This window comes from Manihot esculenta, chromosome 2 (assembly GCF_001659605.2).
Source record: "Manihot esculenta cultivar AM560-2 chromosome 2, M.esculenta_v8, whole genome shotgun sequence".
In the NCBI taxonomy this organism is placed as follows: domain Eukaryota; kingdom Viridiplantae; phylum Streptophyta; class Magnoliopsida; order Malpighiales; family Euphorbiaceae; genus Manihot; species Manihot esculenta.
In genome coordinates, this window is record NC_035162.2 from 13960353 (window position 1) to 13977479 (window position 17127).

Genomic DNA, 17127 nt, shown 5'->3' on the forward strand with positions numbered 1-17127 from the left:
CGGTAGGTTTAAGTAGGGGAGGAGTCAAAGGAGGTGACGTCGTTTGGAACAGGGTCAAACCGGAAACGCGGGTTTTGGAAATTAAATATTAATAAAAATGGGGTTAAAAATAGAGGTGAGGCCTGCATTCTGGGATGGAATAGGATCCAAACGTGGAACATGAGAAGCACGAGTGCGGACTTGCATCAGTTTGCTTCGCGTAATTTGTGGTATGTCCTTTTAAGTACTTCTGATGGCCCCCACGTGCAAGAGAAATTAGTAATGAACACGAGAAATTAGTAATGAACACGAGAAATTAGCTAAGGAAATTTAGAAATAAAAGATTCCGTAAAAAATTATTTTCATAATTTTTTTTAATTATTTTTTATTTTACAAAAATTAATTTTTTTAAAACATTTCAACACATAAATTAAAAGGAATTTCAAATTAGAAATTAAACCTATTTCAACATATTATTTTTAACATCCACATAAAATGGAATCTCAAAAAAGAAAAAATTCACATAATTAACAGGCGGCATAAAGATTAAGAATACTAATTAACTTTAAATTATTGTAATTTACTTTAGAAGTTTGTCACGGTTCTTTTTTTTATTATTTATTCATATTAATTATCTGAATAATAAATGTTTTTGTGTGATGATAAATGGTGAAACTATTTTAAAGTAAATATGAAAAGTTCCTTTATAAGTTTAATTTTATATAAAAATAAATTTAAAAATTACTAAATTTATTTTTTATATTAGATGCATCTTTTGTTATTTTTTTATATTTTTTAAATGAATTTAACATTTAGTGGATTTCTTTCCGCAACCATTCCGTTTGCTTGGTGGTATTCTATTGAATGAAAAATTATAAGCCCAATAGGAATATGAACCTTGAACTTAGGGGCCTTATTATCAGGCCCCAATCCAATTAGCTCCAAAATCCTTCTTCTGCCTAACCAATCTCGGTAAATACTTTCACCCTATTTTCTTTTTTTCTTAATTAAAAAATTTGAATTACTGGTGCCTACTACTTCTACTACTATTATTATGACCTTCGAATCTAAATTTCTTCTATTTGCCTATGACAAATAAAACGTCTTTTCTTATATAATGTGGTATGATATCCGATAGAATCACGTGATAAAATTTAAATGATTTATATTTCTCATCATTTAAATTTCATCTATTAAAAAAAAAAGCAATTATTACAATAATTGGTATTCGAAATAATAAAACATTCATTCTATGTATCAAGTCAAATCTTTTAGGACATTTAATTACTGTTAAAAAATATCATACAGTAAATTTTCATTGCGCCTATCATCATGATATTTTTTATCTATTAGTTAATATTAGTTAAATTTTTAAAAAATTATTAATTAATTTTATATTTTTATAGTATAAAAATAAAATATAAACGAATTATGTATTTTTATACACTTTTTTTTAAATTTAAATAATTTACTAACATTCACCCTCTTAATAAATTTATTTACTTGAATATTAGAGTGGCTGTCCATATCTACCAACCATCTCATTCTTATAGTATAAAAATAAAATATAAGCAGTGTTTGAATTACGCATTCTTATACAGTTTTTTAAATTTAAATAATTTATTAACATTCACCTTCTTAATAAATTTGCTCACTTGACCGTCAGAGTGGCTATTTATATTTACCAATCATCTCTTTTTTTTTTTGCAAAATGATAAATTATTTTATTTTATTTTGTTATATCACTTTTTATTTTGATATGTATTAGAAAAAATATATTTAAATCTTATCCAATATAACAACTATATTAGTAGTTGATAATCAATATTATTTCATAATTTATTATAAAGAAGAATATTATTTCATAATTCATTATAAAATCATTCTAAATAATGTTGCGACCTTAATCAAAACACTTAAACCTTAGTTAAACTACTAAAATTATCTTAAAAATTATTTAAATGGCGTTTCAATATAATTAAAATAAGAAATTTTGTTTAATTTTTTAATATGCATTTAACTCATGCTAACTATTAAAAATTAATATACAAACTTAAGGTCTAAATTATTTTTGAAATTAATAAATTCTACATTTTTAATTATATTAAATTAAATATATATTAATAAAATAATAAATATATTATTTTTAAAAAAAATATTTTATAATTTGAGACTGATAAAAAATTTTATTATTGTAAAAATATTAAAAATAATATTTATTGTTTCAAATTTATATTTAATATATTAAGGGATGTTTAGTTTAGAGGCTCGGAAATATAACTTTATCTTTACACATATATCACACTAATATTTTATTTTTATTTATTTTAATATAAAAAATAAATATAATTTGATAAATAAAAATTATACATTATTTGAATAATAAAATAAAATGATTTCATATAATAAAATTAATAATTATATACTTATTTTAATGGTAAAATAAATTATATAAATATATTTTTAATATAAATCGTCTATGTGCCTCAACTATATACTAACAGTAATAACTATCAATTATTAGAGGTTTATTCAATCCAAAAATTGAAATTGTATGTATTTGGCAACTCAAGAGAAGTAAAATGGCATATTTAACCCTCCAATTTTTCAGTTAACAGTTGGCATTACAGTTCCGTCAATATGTCTTCCCTGGAAATGATCACTTTGTCCCTAAGATTTTGTCTGCCAACTCCTCAAAAGGCAGGTGGGTCCTCCTTGGTTCAGTGATTTCATAATTTACAGCAACCCATCCATCCTTTCCTGTATCAACCATGGCTAGCCAGTTGAGCCCACATTATTAATACTCCTGTACAAATACAACATCCCCTATCATCATCCGTACACTGTCCAATGAAAGAAATCAGAAGTGGGATAAAATTACAACACAATAATAAGTTGCTGAAAAGCTGGGAACGAATGAAACTGAAGAGAAGAAGATGATAATGATGATGTGTAATAATAGGGATAGTGGCAAAGAACAGAAGTGATTGACAGAGTATTGCTATTAAAGACTGCCTCTTTCGTTTTGGCTTTTTGTCAAACACTTGGTGGGGACTGAGGGATTGGGAGCTATTAGGACTCTCCTTTTAAGTTAGGGGAAATGAGGACACCCATGTACTGGAAAGCCTCTATAAGGGGCCTAATCACTTTGGCTAAGGGACAAAATCCCATGTTTTTTGTTGAAGCTCTTTAGCACAATAGTTCAAGTTCGCTAGTCGGCCATTAACTATGATTTGGACCCCACTTTAACACCTAACCATCCTACACAAATCCTTCTTTTTCTCCACAAACTAATCTTTTATTTCCAATTTTCTGCAATTTGAGAAAAAAAAAAAAAGAAACCCACTTTTTCTCTTTTATCGTTCTTAAATTTTGTACCAAATTTCTTTGATTATTTGCTCTTTTTCTAATATTAATTTTTTGACTTGTTACACAATCAACCTCAACACGCACCACTAACATACCAAATTCCTGATTTATAACCATATCTTACATTCATAATCTTTTGGAGCTCGTGGTTGGACACCACTCTTCTCTTTAAACCTTTTAGCTTACCAAATCTCTTTTCCTCTGTCTCTCTAGAGTTTCTCTGATCTGCTCCTTCTTTTTCTCTCTTTCTTGCACTTCTAGGTTTTGGGGTTGGTGAAATGGTTAAGAGTCATCTAGTTCTAGTGCTCTGGCTGCTCTTACTTGCATCTTTTGTTTCTCACTCTCATGGGTCGAGGCAGAGTTCTCAGTTTTTCAAGAACAAGGCCGAGTCTCAGAATCCACCACGTAACTTCTTTGGTTTCTTGCCAAAAGCAATGCCAATTCCCCCATCTGGTCCTTCAAAGAACCACAATGACATCGGCCTACAAAGCACTAAAGCATTGCCGTGAAGAAAAATATCACAGAAGCAACACGATTCCTCTTTTATTTCCACTTTTTATGCAAATTAACATCTTTGATCATCAGTATGTATATGGGTTTGTGGGTTTTTTTTATAAAAATTTTCTGGTTTTGCTCTTTTGTTGGCTCTCTCGTGAAAAAAAAGAGGGAAAGATTGCTTAAACTGTTCATGAGTACTTTGCTAGCTACTAGCAGAAAATCATGAGTTCCCCATTTAAAAAGAAGCTTCAAGATTGAGAGGAAAAAGAAAATTTTGTATAGAAATACAAAGAAAAATTGTATCAAACAGGTAGCTAGGCTTTCTGGTTTTGTGTACTGATCCTTCATTATATTAATTATTTTTTGCCTTGTGTTTGCAAAATTAATCATGGAAATGCATGATAACACAATACAAGCCTTAGAGATTAAATCATTATCTTTTTTTTTTATGGAATTAAACAAAGTTGATATTAATGGGAGTGGAGATTTTGACGAAGAGAACTCCTTCTCGTAGGAGCTAGGAAGCAGCCATGTGGAATCCATGCAAGGAATGTACTGCTACTACTACTTCTGCCTTCTCCCTATCCTATAGTATTAATACTAAGCTGATGATCTAGGTCTTAAAAACCAGTAACTCAAATTTTCAAACTGGAGGATTGCTGTAATTGAATTTAGATACTGATACTTGCAAAGATTCTCTGGTCTCAAGCCTTAGTTTTGCTGTCAGGAAAAAAAAAAACATATATAATAAAAATAACAAAGTTTTCTTGGGTGAAATATACTTGTCTGTCTTTACTACAACATGGAATAAAGAATACCATGCTAAAAGGGGAATAAAATTAATTATAAAAAAGTAGAAAGAGAAGGGGAGAATTGGAGATTTGTTGAGCTTCATAGAAAGATGTTCTGCTTTATTTGGTGCAATCAGGGGCGGAGGGAGGGTATGGCAAGGGGCGCGTGCCGTACCGGCGATCGAAAAATATTTTGAAGGGAATGAAGGTGCCGCAGCCGCGCAGCCGGTGGTGCCGCAGCAGTTGCAGTCGGTGGTGTCTTACCAAAGGGAAGCTCCTGACTCCGCCACTGGGTGCAATGATATGTTTAAAAAAAATCCATGAATTCACTGTTATATAGTAGAATTATAATAGTTGATTTATATATTATTATGATTAAAAAAATAAATAATAATTTTAAAATAATAAAAAAATAAATAAAAATTATAAGCCGGAAAGACTAATTCTCATAATAAATTGCGGTGGGTATTTACTTTGCTCTCTCCCTTCCAAAAAGAACCGTTACTGTATAATGACATTGAAATTCAAATGTAGCATTGAAGAATTGGGATCCATGCCATGGAGAAATAAATTGTCATCCTTAATTACGATCTTAAAGTCAATGGTAGTTAAAATGAAAAAAAATAAAAAGAAAAGAAAAACATTGCAATTTCTTAGAGGGAAATTTCAGGTGGGTTTGGTTAAAAAAGAGCATCCCTTAGCAATATTTCTCCTAAATCTTCTAGACTTTTTCCTTGGTAGATACACAGTTGACTATTTTTTTAAAAAAAATTAACAAAGCACATTTGAGTATGTGAATCGTGATTATATATATATAAAATTACTATTTAGTCTAAAAAAATTATTTATTAATTTTAAAAAATATATTAAAATATTTATAAATTTTTAAAAAATTATTAATTATTTTCTATTAACTTTAATTATTAAATATTATAAAAATTTAAAACCATTTTAATATAAAGAGATTAGTTAATAAACTTTTTATATAATAATTTTTTTTAAATTAAAACGATTAATAGTAAAAAAAATTAATTAGTAAATTTTTTAAAATTAAAAAATTAATTAAAAATAAAGTAGAGATTAAATAATAATTTTTTATATTATATTATTATATATACAGTAATGACTGAATATTATCAGGAGATATTTTATTAATTAATTAATTAATAGACTTTCTACTTATAATAATAATAATAATAATAATAAGATAAATTTCAAAAAACTGTATAAGAGTACGCAAATTAGTAAATTGACTCCATGTCTAAGCATATTTGATACAAATAACAGAGCTTGAGAAAGTTTATGCAGACTCAGATTTTTATCGTTTTAAGAAGTTTACCGATTACTTTTTTTATTAATTTTATCGTTAAATATTTTATTATTAAATGTTTATAATTTTAATTATTATTTTTTTATATTTTTAAAAAATATATTAATTAATTTTTTTATATTATAATATTTTAAATTTTTTTTATAATATTTAACGATTAAAATTAATAAAAAAATTAATTAATATATTTTTTAAAATATTAAAAATATTTTAATATAATTATTAAAAAATTAATTAAATAAATTTTTTAATATTATAAAAATTAAATAATAATTTTTCATAAAATAAATGATTGAGTTGATGCAATTTCCATACCTAATGCCTATAATTGATTATGCCCGCAACACGTGCACTTCATCTAGAAGACTGTAACTGTGTTTCTGGCTACCATTTTCTTTGCTGCCAATGCCACAGCTCAATTACAACAGAAGAAAATTTAATGTATAGTTAATTTAATAATTTTTTTATTTCTTTATTGAATTTGATTTAATTTTATTAAAATTACGCATAAAAATAACCCAATTGATCCTTCATATGTAAAGCATTTTGTGATGTTTAGATTAGGGATGCGTCGTAGTTTAGTTTTAACAAGAAAAATATATCAAACTGATTAAATTTGATTTTTTTATTAAAATAATTTATTAAAAAATAGAATAATTGTGACAATTTTTTTTTTAAAAAAATTACTTTTATGTCTCTGATATGTGTTAAAATTAGCATATATATCAATTATACGTTTTAACTCTTACAGTTTGTTGCCATCAAACTGAAAGTCCCTCTATATATATAATTAAAAAAAAAATCAGTTTGATAAAATTCAAATATATAGAGAAGTAAGCTTATTTTGATTAGAAGGCAGTGTGTTATTTGCAGAGATGGTTGTCCTCTGTCACCCAACCCAAAATCTGCATAAAACCTAATCCCATGCTCAGATTCGGTGGGTATTTGCATCATGATATTGCAATGAGCTATGTAAATGAATGGTCTTGCCTAAATTAGGTGTCATGATATTATGAACAATAGTTGCTGCTGCAGCTGCGAGTGGCCCTTCAAAATGCATATGGGTTAAAAAGAATAGCAAATTTGATATTTGTTCAGATTTTTCCTCACAAAAGAGCTTCAACAACCCAGTTTTACCGTACGAGGAAGGAAGAAGGCTCTAGAAGATTTTGCAAACAAAATTAAGACTGCCTGGAAAAGTCTGCTACTCTCAAGCTTGCGAACAATTCCAGTTCTAGAGAGAAAATTATAGAACCCATTCACATTTAGACTTGATGTTTAACTAAATCAAATCACTTAACTTTTAGCTAACCACTACCGAAGTAGATATCTGCCTTCTCCCTCAACCGTACCTTATTGTTTAGTTTGAACCCATTTTTTCATGTAAATGAGAACCCTTCAACCACAAATAAGAAAGTCCTCAAATGGATTCTTCTCTCTAGAACTGAGAACATCAAAAAGGAGCAAAATTGCACTGTAAGAGATATATATGAGGGCAAAGGGGGGAAATTAGAGCGAGTGTTGGGGTGTGTGAGGAAGTAAAGAACAAAACCTTTCTTGCCCGAATTATCTCACAATTAATGCTTTTTATATACACTACAAAATACAACAGATTTCTAAAGGGTAGATACCCAAGAAATTAAATGGAAGAAAGAAAATAAATTATGAAGGGAAGGAGAACTGAGAACATCAAAAAGAAGAGAACAAAAAAAAAACTGATGTTGGTTTAGCTTTCATCATGCTTAACCTTTAACAACCTTGTTGTCGAAGGTGGTGCAAATGTGTTGACGAAGAACTTCCCGCCCTCCAATTGTGGCTAAGGTTGGGAAGAGGTTGACATGGCTCCCTCAGATCTGCGAGCAGCCTGGCCTGAAACTGATGATTTGTCTGATCCACGAACATTGTACTTTTCATACACCTTTTCACGATTCTCGGACCACCAAGTTTCTGCTTGGTGCTCGCCAAATCTTCTCCGGCTGCAAGTAATTTTAAGGATCAGGTTGCAATAAAATGATCACATCAATTAGAACATTTCAATTGCTACAAGAAGGCAATCCACAATTTGTTCAACACACCAATTTAACATTAATATGAGCCTTTTCTTTGGTAACTTGTATTTCTTTACTCAAGAAGACAACAAAATCAATTTAAAACCGCATAAAGGGAAACATAGTTGATCAAGGATCAGGATTCCTATAGATGAGTGTGAAAACATCTTAGAATCTTGAATGTATTTCAGCATTCTCCAAAATCAGGTCAATCAGCTTTGGGTTCCTTCCAAGAGTTGGCTACGAATATTTAAAATTGAGAGATAAAACATAAATGAGTACCTGAAGCGCACTCGTTTAAGATCTCTAGTTCCATCACGCAGGGCCACTAGAGTTATATACACTCCAGGTTCATACTGTTCAATCCATTCAGCCTCAACTTGATTACTGCTGGGAATTAGTGCTGAATCCCTCGATGCCACACCATTCTCACCATCATGAAGAGATCTAGATTCTTTCCCATCAACAGACTCGGACACAGTACTAATTGACTGAACTTCTCCACCATTGGGCAATCTTGCATCTGGAGGGTAATCCCTTCCATTGGACGGAGTTGGATCCCGGAATGAATGAGCTGGACCCTGAGCTCCATTTGACAAAGTAGAATCAATTCCCATGGGGGAGGCCAATGAAGTTCCACTGATGGAGTCTGATCTTGAGTGCCTTTCTCCATTTGCATCAGCATAATGAACACCATTTGGCTCCACACCGTTTGTTAGGTAAGCTGGCCTCATGTTTTCACTGTCATAGACCCCAGGTGGCAGCCTCTCAGCCATATCCTTGAGCTGGGATAATAATGTAGAAATGAATTATTAAAAAGTTATTACACCAGTTTGTAGACGAAAATATAATATGAAGAACTGTTAACAAAGAGGAATAGTATCATCAAGGATCTCTAATTAACTACAATTGGGAAAGTTAAATGAGCCATTATTAGGAAATTGAAATGCTAAAATACCAATCTGCAATACACAAAAAGGAAGCACCTGTGCAGTAAGTGACTTTATAACATCTTTCGCAGCTTTAGATTTGGAAGATTCTTCTGTAGCTAATGCCATTGCTTCTTGTACCTTCTTTGCAGATTTCTGAAGCTCTAATTCTTGGAACTCGCATCTCTGTCTTAGGCTCTCAACCTAAGGCATAGACATTACCACAAAAGTTTAAACATCTTCTACACAAATGAAGAAAGATATAAACAATACTAAACAGCCCACACTGAACCCCACCCCACATTAAATTTAAAAAAAAAAATCAAAACAATTGTGGAAAAGCAAACATGTAAAAAACTGAATTAATTAGTTCAGTAATGTATAATCAACATAAAAACATGATGCAAAACTTGTAAGCCAATATACCTGTGCACGCAACTTGAGCACTTCTTTATTCAAAAGCTCATTTGTCTTCTTCAAACTATCAGTTATACTTTTTGAAAACGACAGTCCAGACGTTGTTGGAACAGGCGTAGCAGAACGTGGGGGGCTAGGTCTCCTTGAAAAAGGTGACACGGACCTGGAACTTACTCCAGAAGGTGTAAGAACAGGTTTTGGGACTTTTGCTCGCAGGTCAACAGCACTGGACAATACAACATCCTTCAGCTGTAACAAAGAAGGTGCTTGAGAGGAGCGAACAAGTGAGAATGTATCAGCTTTCTTTCCTTGTTTGGCTGCTTTGGTATCTAACTGCTTAATTAAATCCATATTCGAAGGCAGTGAAGACTTTGAAAGCCTTAATTCTGCCTTGTCCAACCTATCTTTGTTTTCACCTGAAAGTCGAGGGACAGAATTTCTCCTAGTATGATTACTAGACTCTGACACCTTATTTAATTTCACAAAACAAGAATCACAGACACGATATGGTTTGCCAGGATTAGGAGCCAAGGCTGCTCTTGTTGCTTTTCTGGAACTGCATGAATGGCAGTGCACAAGTCCACAATTATAGCAGTTATGCCTCTTTCTCGTGAACCCAAAAGCTTGTCTACATGACGAGCACTGTGACTGCTCAGCACCAGATACCCATTTATGAAGACATATAGCTGCAGTGTAATTTGCACCACAAGCAATATACTTCACATGCCTGTCCTTCAAAGCTTCAACTAGAGTCGGTGTTTTACGATCTTCAATATCTCCATGGCCCAACCTCCCATTGGCACCCTTTCCCCATGTGTATACTTCATTCCTGGATGTTAAAACAGCTACATGATATGCACCACAGGCAATTTCTTCAACAGATTCTCCAGAAAGCTTATCCTCTACCAAGCACGGTAGCTTCCCATCGGCATAAGGATTCCCAAGTTGGCCATAAACAGTACTCCCCATTGTAAAGACATGTCCTGATGTGGTCAAGCCAACAGTTAGACTATGTCCACAGGCAATTTTGTGAAAATTGTAGTCAATTAATGCTGGCACACATGTGGGTTTAAGCCGAGGTTCCTTGTCTCCATGTCCAAGTCGATTTTTGTCTCCATCACCCCAAGTAAATAATTTCCCTGATGAAAAACTAGCACTAGACTGTGTAACAATAACCTCCACAACAGCAGCAGTATGCCACACCCCACATGCAACTGCAATTGTCTTCAACCCTGAGAGAGATTCTACTTCTCTAGGATATGCAACATTTTCTCTGTCGCCATGACCCAAGACACCAAATGTTCCATCACCAAATGTAAAAAGCTGTCCTGTTGATGTTACCAAGGCAGTATGCCATGGACCACAAGTTACTGAAGCAACCTGAAGTCCCTCAAGTGGACCCGAGATTCTCTTAGGTATCCAGTGACTGACATCAGTACCATGACCAAGAAGCCCAGCATTATGTGTTCCATCTCCCCATGTATAGAGATCTCCAGCCATTGTAACAGCACAAGTATGAAATTCTCCACATGCTACAAAGTCAACAGTTGCAACCGCCAAAGATTCAATCAGACGAGGTTGAATAACATCCTTGCCCACACCATGACCAAGCCGTCCACCAGATTCTTCACCCCAAGTAAAAACTTCACCTTGCCTTGTGACAAGTGCTGCATGCCTTACTCCACAGGCTATATGATGCACATCTAAAACTACATTAGACTCTAATGGTCTAGGGAGAAGCACATCTGCTCTAGTGCTCAAATAATTAGCATTTTTATCAGCCCCCACCTTCACAGCATTATCACATATGACCTCACCCCATATGTATACATCACCTAAAGCATCACAATCATCTGGTGCAGAACCATGACTGGAAGTGCTTGGGGCACTAGATACACTAACCCGAAAAGCATCTGAACCAGATCCTTTTACTTGCATATTTGTATTCTCTGATACTACATGTGACCGATCAGAATTTGGAGAATTCTCAGGCCGAAAACTCCTTGGAGAAGTACTTGGATTGAAACTAACAGAAATATCAGGAGAACTAATATCTCGTGTAACACTAATGGAACTGTCACTAGCACTATTTGACGTCAGGTCTCTGCTGTCCTGAAATCAATTCACCAAATAATATCAGATAACCTGCAGCAGTGTGGAAGATGCAAATCATTGTACTAAAAACAATGCTTAAAGGCTAAAGCACATGCCTCGAACAAACAAGACGTCGGCCGCAAACCCACCCATAGATCCAAGTTTTATTTAAAACTTATTAACTAAGTCCAGAACAGTAGACAATTCTAAAAAATATAAGCTTGACTAAATATTATAAACTAACCAACCTCTTTTCACATATCTAACACTCTGCCTCCTAGCCCCCTCCCCCCCGAAAAAAGCTATCCCCAAGAAATAAAAATTCACAAACTGTGCATGCCACTTATATGATTGGGTATTACATACTGAAGGAAACAAAAAAGAAATTGGGATTGCAAGTGGGGGAAGTAAATGAAGCAACGATAATGTGAAAATAAACAACTGGATCAAAATAAGTGCAATTACATCAAGGTAGAGGCCACCATCACTCCATCCATCAATTTTGGAGCGTCCACCTTGACCAGAAGATATTAATGCTTTTAAGCCTGCAATCCACACCTCTGCCTCAACTTTGTCCTTGCAAATCTAGAAGGCAATACCACATGAGATTCATAGTTTAAGCAGAAAACAAAGGAACTCAAAAGCAATCATACATAACCATCACTAACCAGATCAAGGGACCGCTTCCCGTTATTGTATATAAGAGAGAAAGATAAATAATCCTTTTCAGGACGGAGATAACGTTGGAAAACAGCCTATTAGCAAGATAAAGAGAAATTATTAGAACACTGATTGCATTATGCAAGAGCTTAATCATTAAATTAATGTGAAAGATCTACTAATTATAAGGATAAAAGCATCAAACTGATGAGTAACAGATATAGAAAGCTTACAGTTCTTTGTCCAGGAATAATTTTACAGACAGAAGCTAACTTCAAACTTCTTTCACCACTACTCGAAATCCAGATCAAAGTTGTTTCATCCTGTGATTTTTATATGACAAAACAGTGACAATATGATAGCGTGAAAAGGAACATGGAGCAAGAAACAAAGCATTGCAGTATCACAAACCAAATTGTAGATACTATGAAAACCAATCAGAAGAATAAACACTCTAGAAAAGCAAAAAAATAAAAAAATGAAAACCAAAACCAATTCAGAAGGAATTTTAATAAGGAAGCAAACTAGGCAATCGACAAGCATCTGATCATAAATATTTATATGTGACATCCTATAATTCTAAAGCTCCTTCGCAACAAACAATCTTGCTATCTTGCATTTTCCAGGTTCCACAATCCTCCAAGCACACAAAACAAAAGACTGACCATTTATTGTATGACCAATGTCAAATAACCATATAAAGAAGTGGCAACTAAATGCCAATGATGAAACCTTCTCAGTAGTTGTGGTTATTTAACAGAAATGTTGTGTCAAAATTTATATGTATACAGAGACAAAGCACAAAATAAAAATAAAAAATAAATATTTCCAGAATCATTATTGATTCCAAGGCCAAGAAAATAATTTTACATAGCAAAGGCAAAGTCATGGCATTCTGAATATTCTCACATTGGAGCAAATTATGATTTTTAAGTTTCACCTAAACTAAGCAGAAAATATGGCATTGACATCTGAGGGTGCTCTTCATAACAGGCTCAAGAGTCAAGATCAAACTTACATTAGAAAGTCTAAATGGACAAAACTTGGGCTTTCCTTTACGACCATATTTCAAAAGTTGAGCACCTTTCTTCAGAGCAATTAATGCCTGCAAAAGTTAGAAAATATAATTTATAACAAAAAGAGCAAGTACATTGAGATGTAGAGTACATCAAACAAAAAACAATGCTGCAATGTCATTTAGTTAAATATGTAGCACAGATTTTTGCACAGCAAACTCATGAAAACTATGAAACCTCCAGCAGATTAGCATCAAGCAAAAGGAGATTTCTCATGGGTACAATTTACAGTGGCGCATCATTGCAGCTCTAAATTTCAACTTCTTGCTAAACCTCTGATATAGAATAAAATCAAGCTTCGTACAATAACCTAAAAATCATAAGACCTATTATTTGATAATAACACCCAAAAAAATGAAAGGTGGGGGGGGAGAACACTTTATGTCCAAATAGATGGCCACTATTCTATTTAGCATGATGGATGATCCACAGTGTATTTACTTCCTCCCAATTTAAATGTATATTCTCTCCAAATAAACCTTGAAGCACCATTTAAATTGCTAAAAATAGGCAATTAAAAGTTCCGAAGGAAAAGAAAAGGGGTTAGGACAATAAATTAGGCATTTATCTGTAACTAAAAACCAGAGAAATTGTTCCTTGCACCAAACAGGGCTTATGCAAAGTGGCTGCACATGATCCCCCAACAAAACATCCTCAAATATAGCAATTCAAAATTATAATTGTAAAATCCAAGCGAACCAACCCAAAAAAAAATACATTGTTTGTATCTAAATATGCGTCAATTACACCAGAAAAAAAGAAAACGAAAATTGGCAACGAGGCTGTCAGGTAATTCACGGCTATAATTTTATTATGCAGAAAATGAAAAATAAATAAATAAACAGAAGAATAAAATTTGACAAAATCCAACCCAAATTAAGCAAAAAAAATCCCAACTTTGGTTAAAAAAAAAAAAATAACGCGCGAGAGTAGACAGGAAAAGCAAGGAAGCGATGGGGAGAGAGAAAGAAGAAGAAGCGTAGAGAGAACCTGCTCGATGTCGCGTTCGGCATTACCGTAGCTAACAAGATCTGCCATTCCATGTGACGATATTTACCAAAACGCCACCTCCCTCTCCGATCGCTCACCGGAGCTCCGTTCATCATATACCATCTACTAACTCCTCACATCAAAACCCCCTCCAACTCTTCCTCTCGTTCTCTAGCCAGAAACTACCTCTTTCACAGATCTACAAGTCTCTCCAGGAACCAAAAAATTCTCAAGTCAAAGTCAGTGATCGCCCACCACTGTAAACTAACAAAACAAAAAGAAACAACGGTGTCCCTAAACTAACGAATATCACTTCCCCGGCGAATGGAAGCAGCTCAGTAAGAAACGAAGCTAAGCCGATCAGATAAACAGGTCCGAACCCGACGCGGCGGTGTCGGAGACGACAGATGAAGCCGAAGGAGGAGGGGGAGACAGAGAGAGAGAAACGGAGGAGTCCTGGTTGTAAAATATAAAGTACAGAGAGAGTCAAAGATGGAAAACAAAAAGAAAATTAGAAAAAAGGGCGAGAAGAGAGAGTAGACATGAAAATGAAATCGCCTGAGAAAGAGAGAGTGAGAGGATTGCAGAAAAGAAATGAGAAGACATTTCCAAGGCACCATTAAAAGTTAAAAACTTACTGGTGATTTTTTTTTATTTTTTTATTTTTTTATTCTCAAATTAATTAATAAAAATAATAATAAAACACAAAGTGAAACTGATATAGAAAGAAAAAAAGTGTAGTTTTACTTTTCTTTTTCAGTTACCCAATTTGTTTATTTTTGGCATTTAAATTGCAATAGAGAAAATCACTCTTTATATAAATTAATTATTATATTAAAAGATAAACTTAATCATAAAAACATTAAATAAATTTATAGTTTTTATTTTTTATGTAAAGGAAAAACAATAACTCTTGTCATTCATATAATGTGATGTGAATTTTATCACTTGTTATAAACATAATTTGAATTTCATCCTTGTAGCCTCGTGAGCTCAAAGGTTCGACTCCCTCATTTTCTATTTTAAAAAAATATATATATATATAATTTAAATTTTGAATAATTACGGGCTTCCGTTTGATTCAATATGGAGATTCAATACAGAGATGTTACAGTCCACACCGAGTCAAATTGAATAAATTAAAAATTAAAACTTTAATATTTTATAAAAATTAAATTAATTAAAAAATATAAAAATATATTTTTTTAATTTTTTATTTGTCCCTAAATTACTGAATAGAATGAGAATTATTTTAAAATAAGTTACAATGGAGTTCTAATGCAAAATGAGATTTATAGGTGAAACGTTCACTTTTATATGTTACTTTTAAGCAATTGATTTCTCTAAAATTATTTATTATTTTGAATATATTAAAATATGTTGATTAATTTTTCAATTTTACCATTATATCTACTAAATATTGTTTATAATAATTACTTTCATAATTTTCTAAATCATATCTTACCATTTTTTTCCTCTCTGATAATTATTCTATTTTTTTATTAGTAGACTAATTGTAATATAATTAATTATTTAAAATAAATTAATATAATTAATTTACCTCTAAAAGATGAGATGAAATTAGCTAATTTAATGAATCAAAACTCCAAGGAACAAAGAGAAGGTAGGTAAGAGGAGTGCTTCCTACTCGGGATATTCTTTTGAGGCGTGGGATACATGTACCTGCTGCATGTCTTTTTTGTGATCATGATGAATCTATTTCACATGTTTTTTTGCATTGTCCAATGGCTGTTGAGTTATGGAGACTTGCTGGTTTTTCTACTACTGTTGATTTTTCTATATTCATGGATTTCTTTATTCATATTTATAATACTTTTGGCAGAGAAAGGACTGCACGTATGGCTATACATGCATGGAAGTTATGGCATGCCAGGAATAAAAGATTGTGGGTCAATAAAGTTTTGTCACCCAGTGAGGTTCATCATGCTGCTAGTTCCTATTTTAATGATTATGTGGCTTCACTTGTGTCTCGACCAAGGACGTTATCCCACCCATCTGTTCCTCGTGTGCTCCCATTGGTTGAGGCTACCACTCTTGAAGTTGATTGGATTGCATTCATTGATTGTGCAGTCTTTGCTAGTGCTGATTTGTTCGGTTTTGCAGCAGTATTTGAGGACTTGGAAGGCTTCTTTTCCATTGCAATTTCGGGTTTCTATGAGGGGGGTGGGCAACCTGTTATTGCTGAAGCTTTGGCCTTGCGTCAATGTTTATCTTATGCTAGAGATTGTTTTCTTCAGGCGGGTTGTATTTTTACGGATAACCAATCCTTAGCCTTGGCTATTCGCTCTCCTCTGGATGACTTTTCAGAGTTTGGATTAGTTGTTTCTGATTGCAAAGATATTATGCGGTCTCAGGGTAACATTCATGTTTGTTGGGTACGGCGTTCAGAAAATAGAGCCGCCCATTTATTAGCTAGAGAGTCTATTCATCATGGTAGATTCAAGATTTGGATTGACATTCCTGATTGTCTCTTGGATTATTATTCTACAAGATAAATAAAGTTTTTCTTGATTCAAAAAAAAGGTAGGTAAGAGGAGGGAGAAATAAAATCGTAAGGCAAACAGATCCTATCACTTGGGAGTTGGGAAGAGTTATTGAGCAGGATTTAGGTTGTAGCTCAAGGCAGAGACAAAGGAGGGACGCATGTAGGAGTGCCAAGGGTATGAAGGTAATTTCAGTACTTAAGGTTCCCCGTGAGGCGCTAAATGACATTAATACCCCTCATCGAGCGTGACGCAGTGGTAAAAAGAGACGGTGGTGTACTTTAGCTTAACGCAAGCAAAGCGAGGGCACTGCAGGGCGAGTACTTTAGTTTCCACAAGAGAAAGAGAGGGGTGATATGGTGTAAGCTAAGGAGTACGTGGGACGGAGGATATGGTGGCGGATAGAGCGCCCAGATTTTGGAGAGAAACGAGAAGGATGTAT

General features: G+C 33.0%; 2 protein-coding genes across 2 annotated transcripts; one reads left to right on the forward strand and one right to left on the reverse strand.

Annotated features, from left to right (window-relative positions):
* Positions 1 to 7498: 7498 nt before the first annotated feature.
* LOC110607163 (PH, RCC1 and FYVE domains-containing protein 1) lies at positions 7499 to 14778 on the reverse strand. Its single transcript, XM_021746254.2, has 9 exons — positions 14182 to 14778; positions 13134 to 13220; positions 12349 to 12438; positions 12124 to 12210; positions 11921 to 12040; positions 9371 to 11473; positions 9002 to 9148; positions 8298 to 8800; positions 7499 to 7943 (listed from the first exon to the last, which is right to left on the reverse strand). The coding sequence occupies exons 1-9, from the start codon at positions 14227 to 14229 to the stop codon at positions 7784 to 7786; spliced, it is 3345 nt and encodes a 1114-aa protein (XP_021601946.1). The 5' UTR covers positions 14230 to 14778; the 3' UTR covers positions 7499 to 7783.
* Positions 14779 to 15926: 1148 nt separating this feature from the next.
* LOC110608843 lies at positions 15927 to 16697 on the forward strand. The gene has a single exon (XM_021748130.1). The coding sequence runs from the start codon at positions 15927 to 15929 to the stop codon at positions 16695 to 16697; it is 771 nt and encodes a 256-aa protein (XP_021603822.1).
* The last annotated feature ends 430 nt before the right edge of the window (positions 16698 to 17127 follow it).

Excerpts from the sequence above, each read along its gene's own strand:
- LOC110608843 (XM_021748130.1), top strand. The coding sequence starts at position 15,927 with ATGGCTGTTGAGTTATGGAGACTTGCTGGTTTTTCTACTACTGTTGAT.
- LOC110607163 (XM_021746254.2), bottom strand. The coding sequence starts at position 14,229 with ATGGCAGATCTTGTTAGCTACGGTAATGCCGAACGCGACATCGAGCAG. Across the intron at positions 9,149-9,370 it reads TGCTCAAGTTGCGTGCACAG|GTTGAGAGCCTAAGACAGAG; the intron begins GTATATTGGCTT and ends TCTATGCCTTAG. Across the intron at positions 7,944-8,297 it reads CTTAAACGAGTGCGCTTCAG|CCGGAGAAGATTTGGCGAGC; the intron begins GTACTCATTTAT and ends AATTACTTGCAG.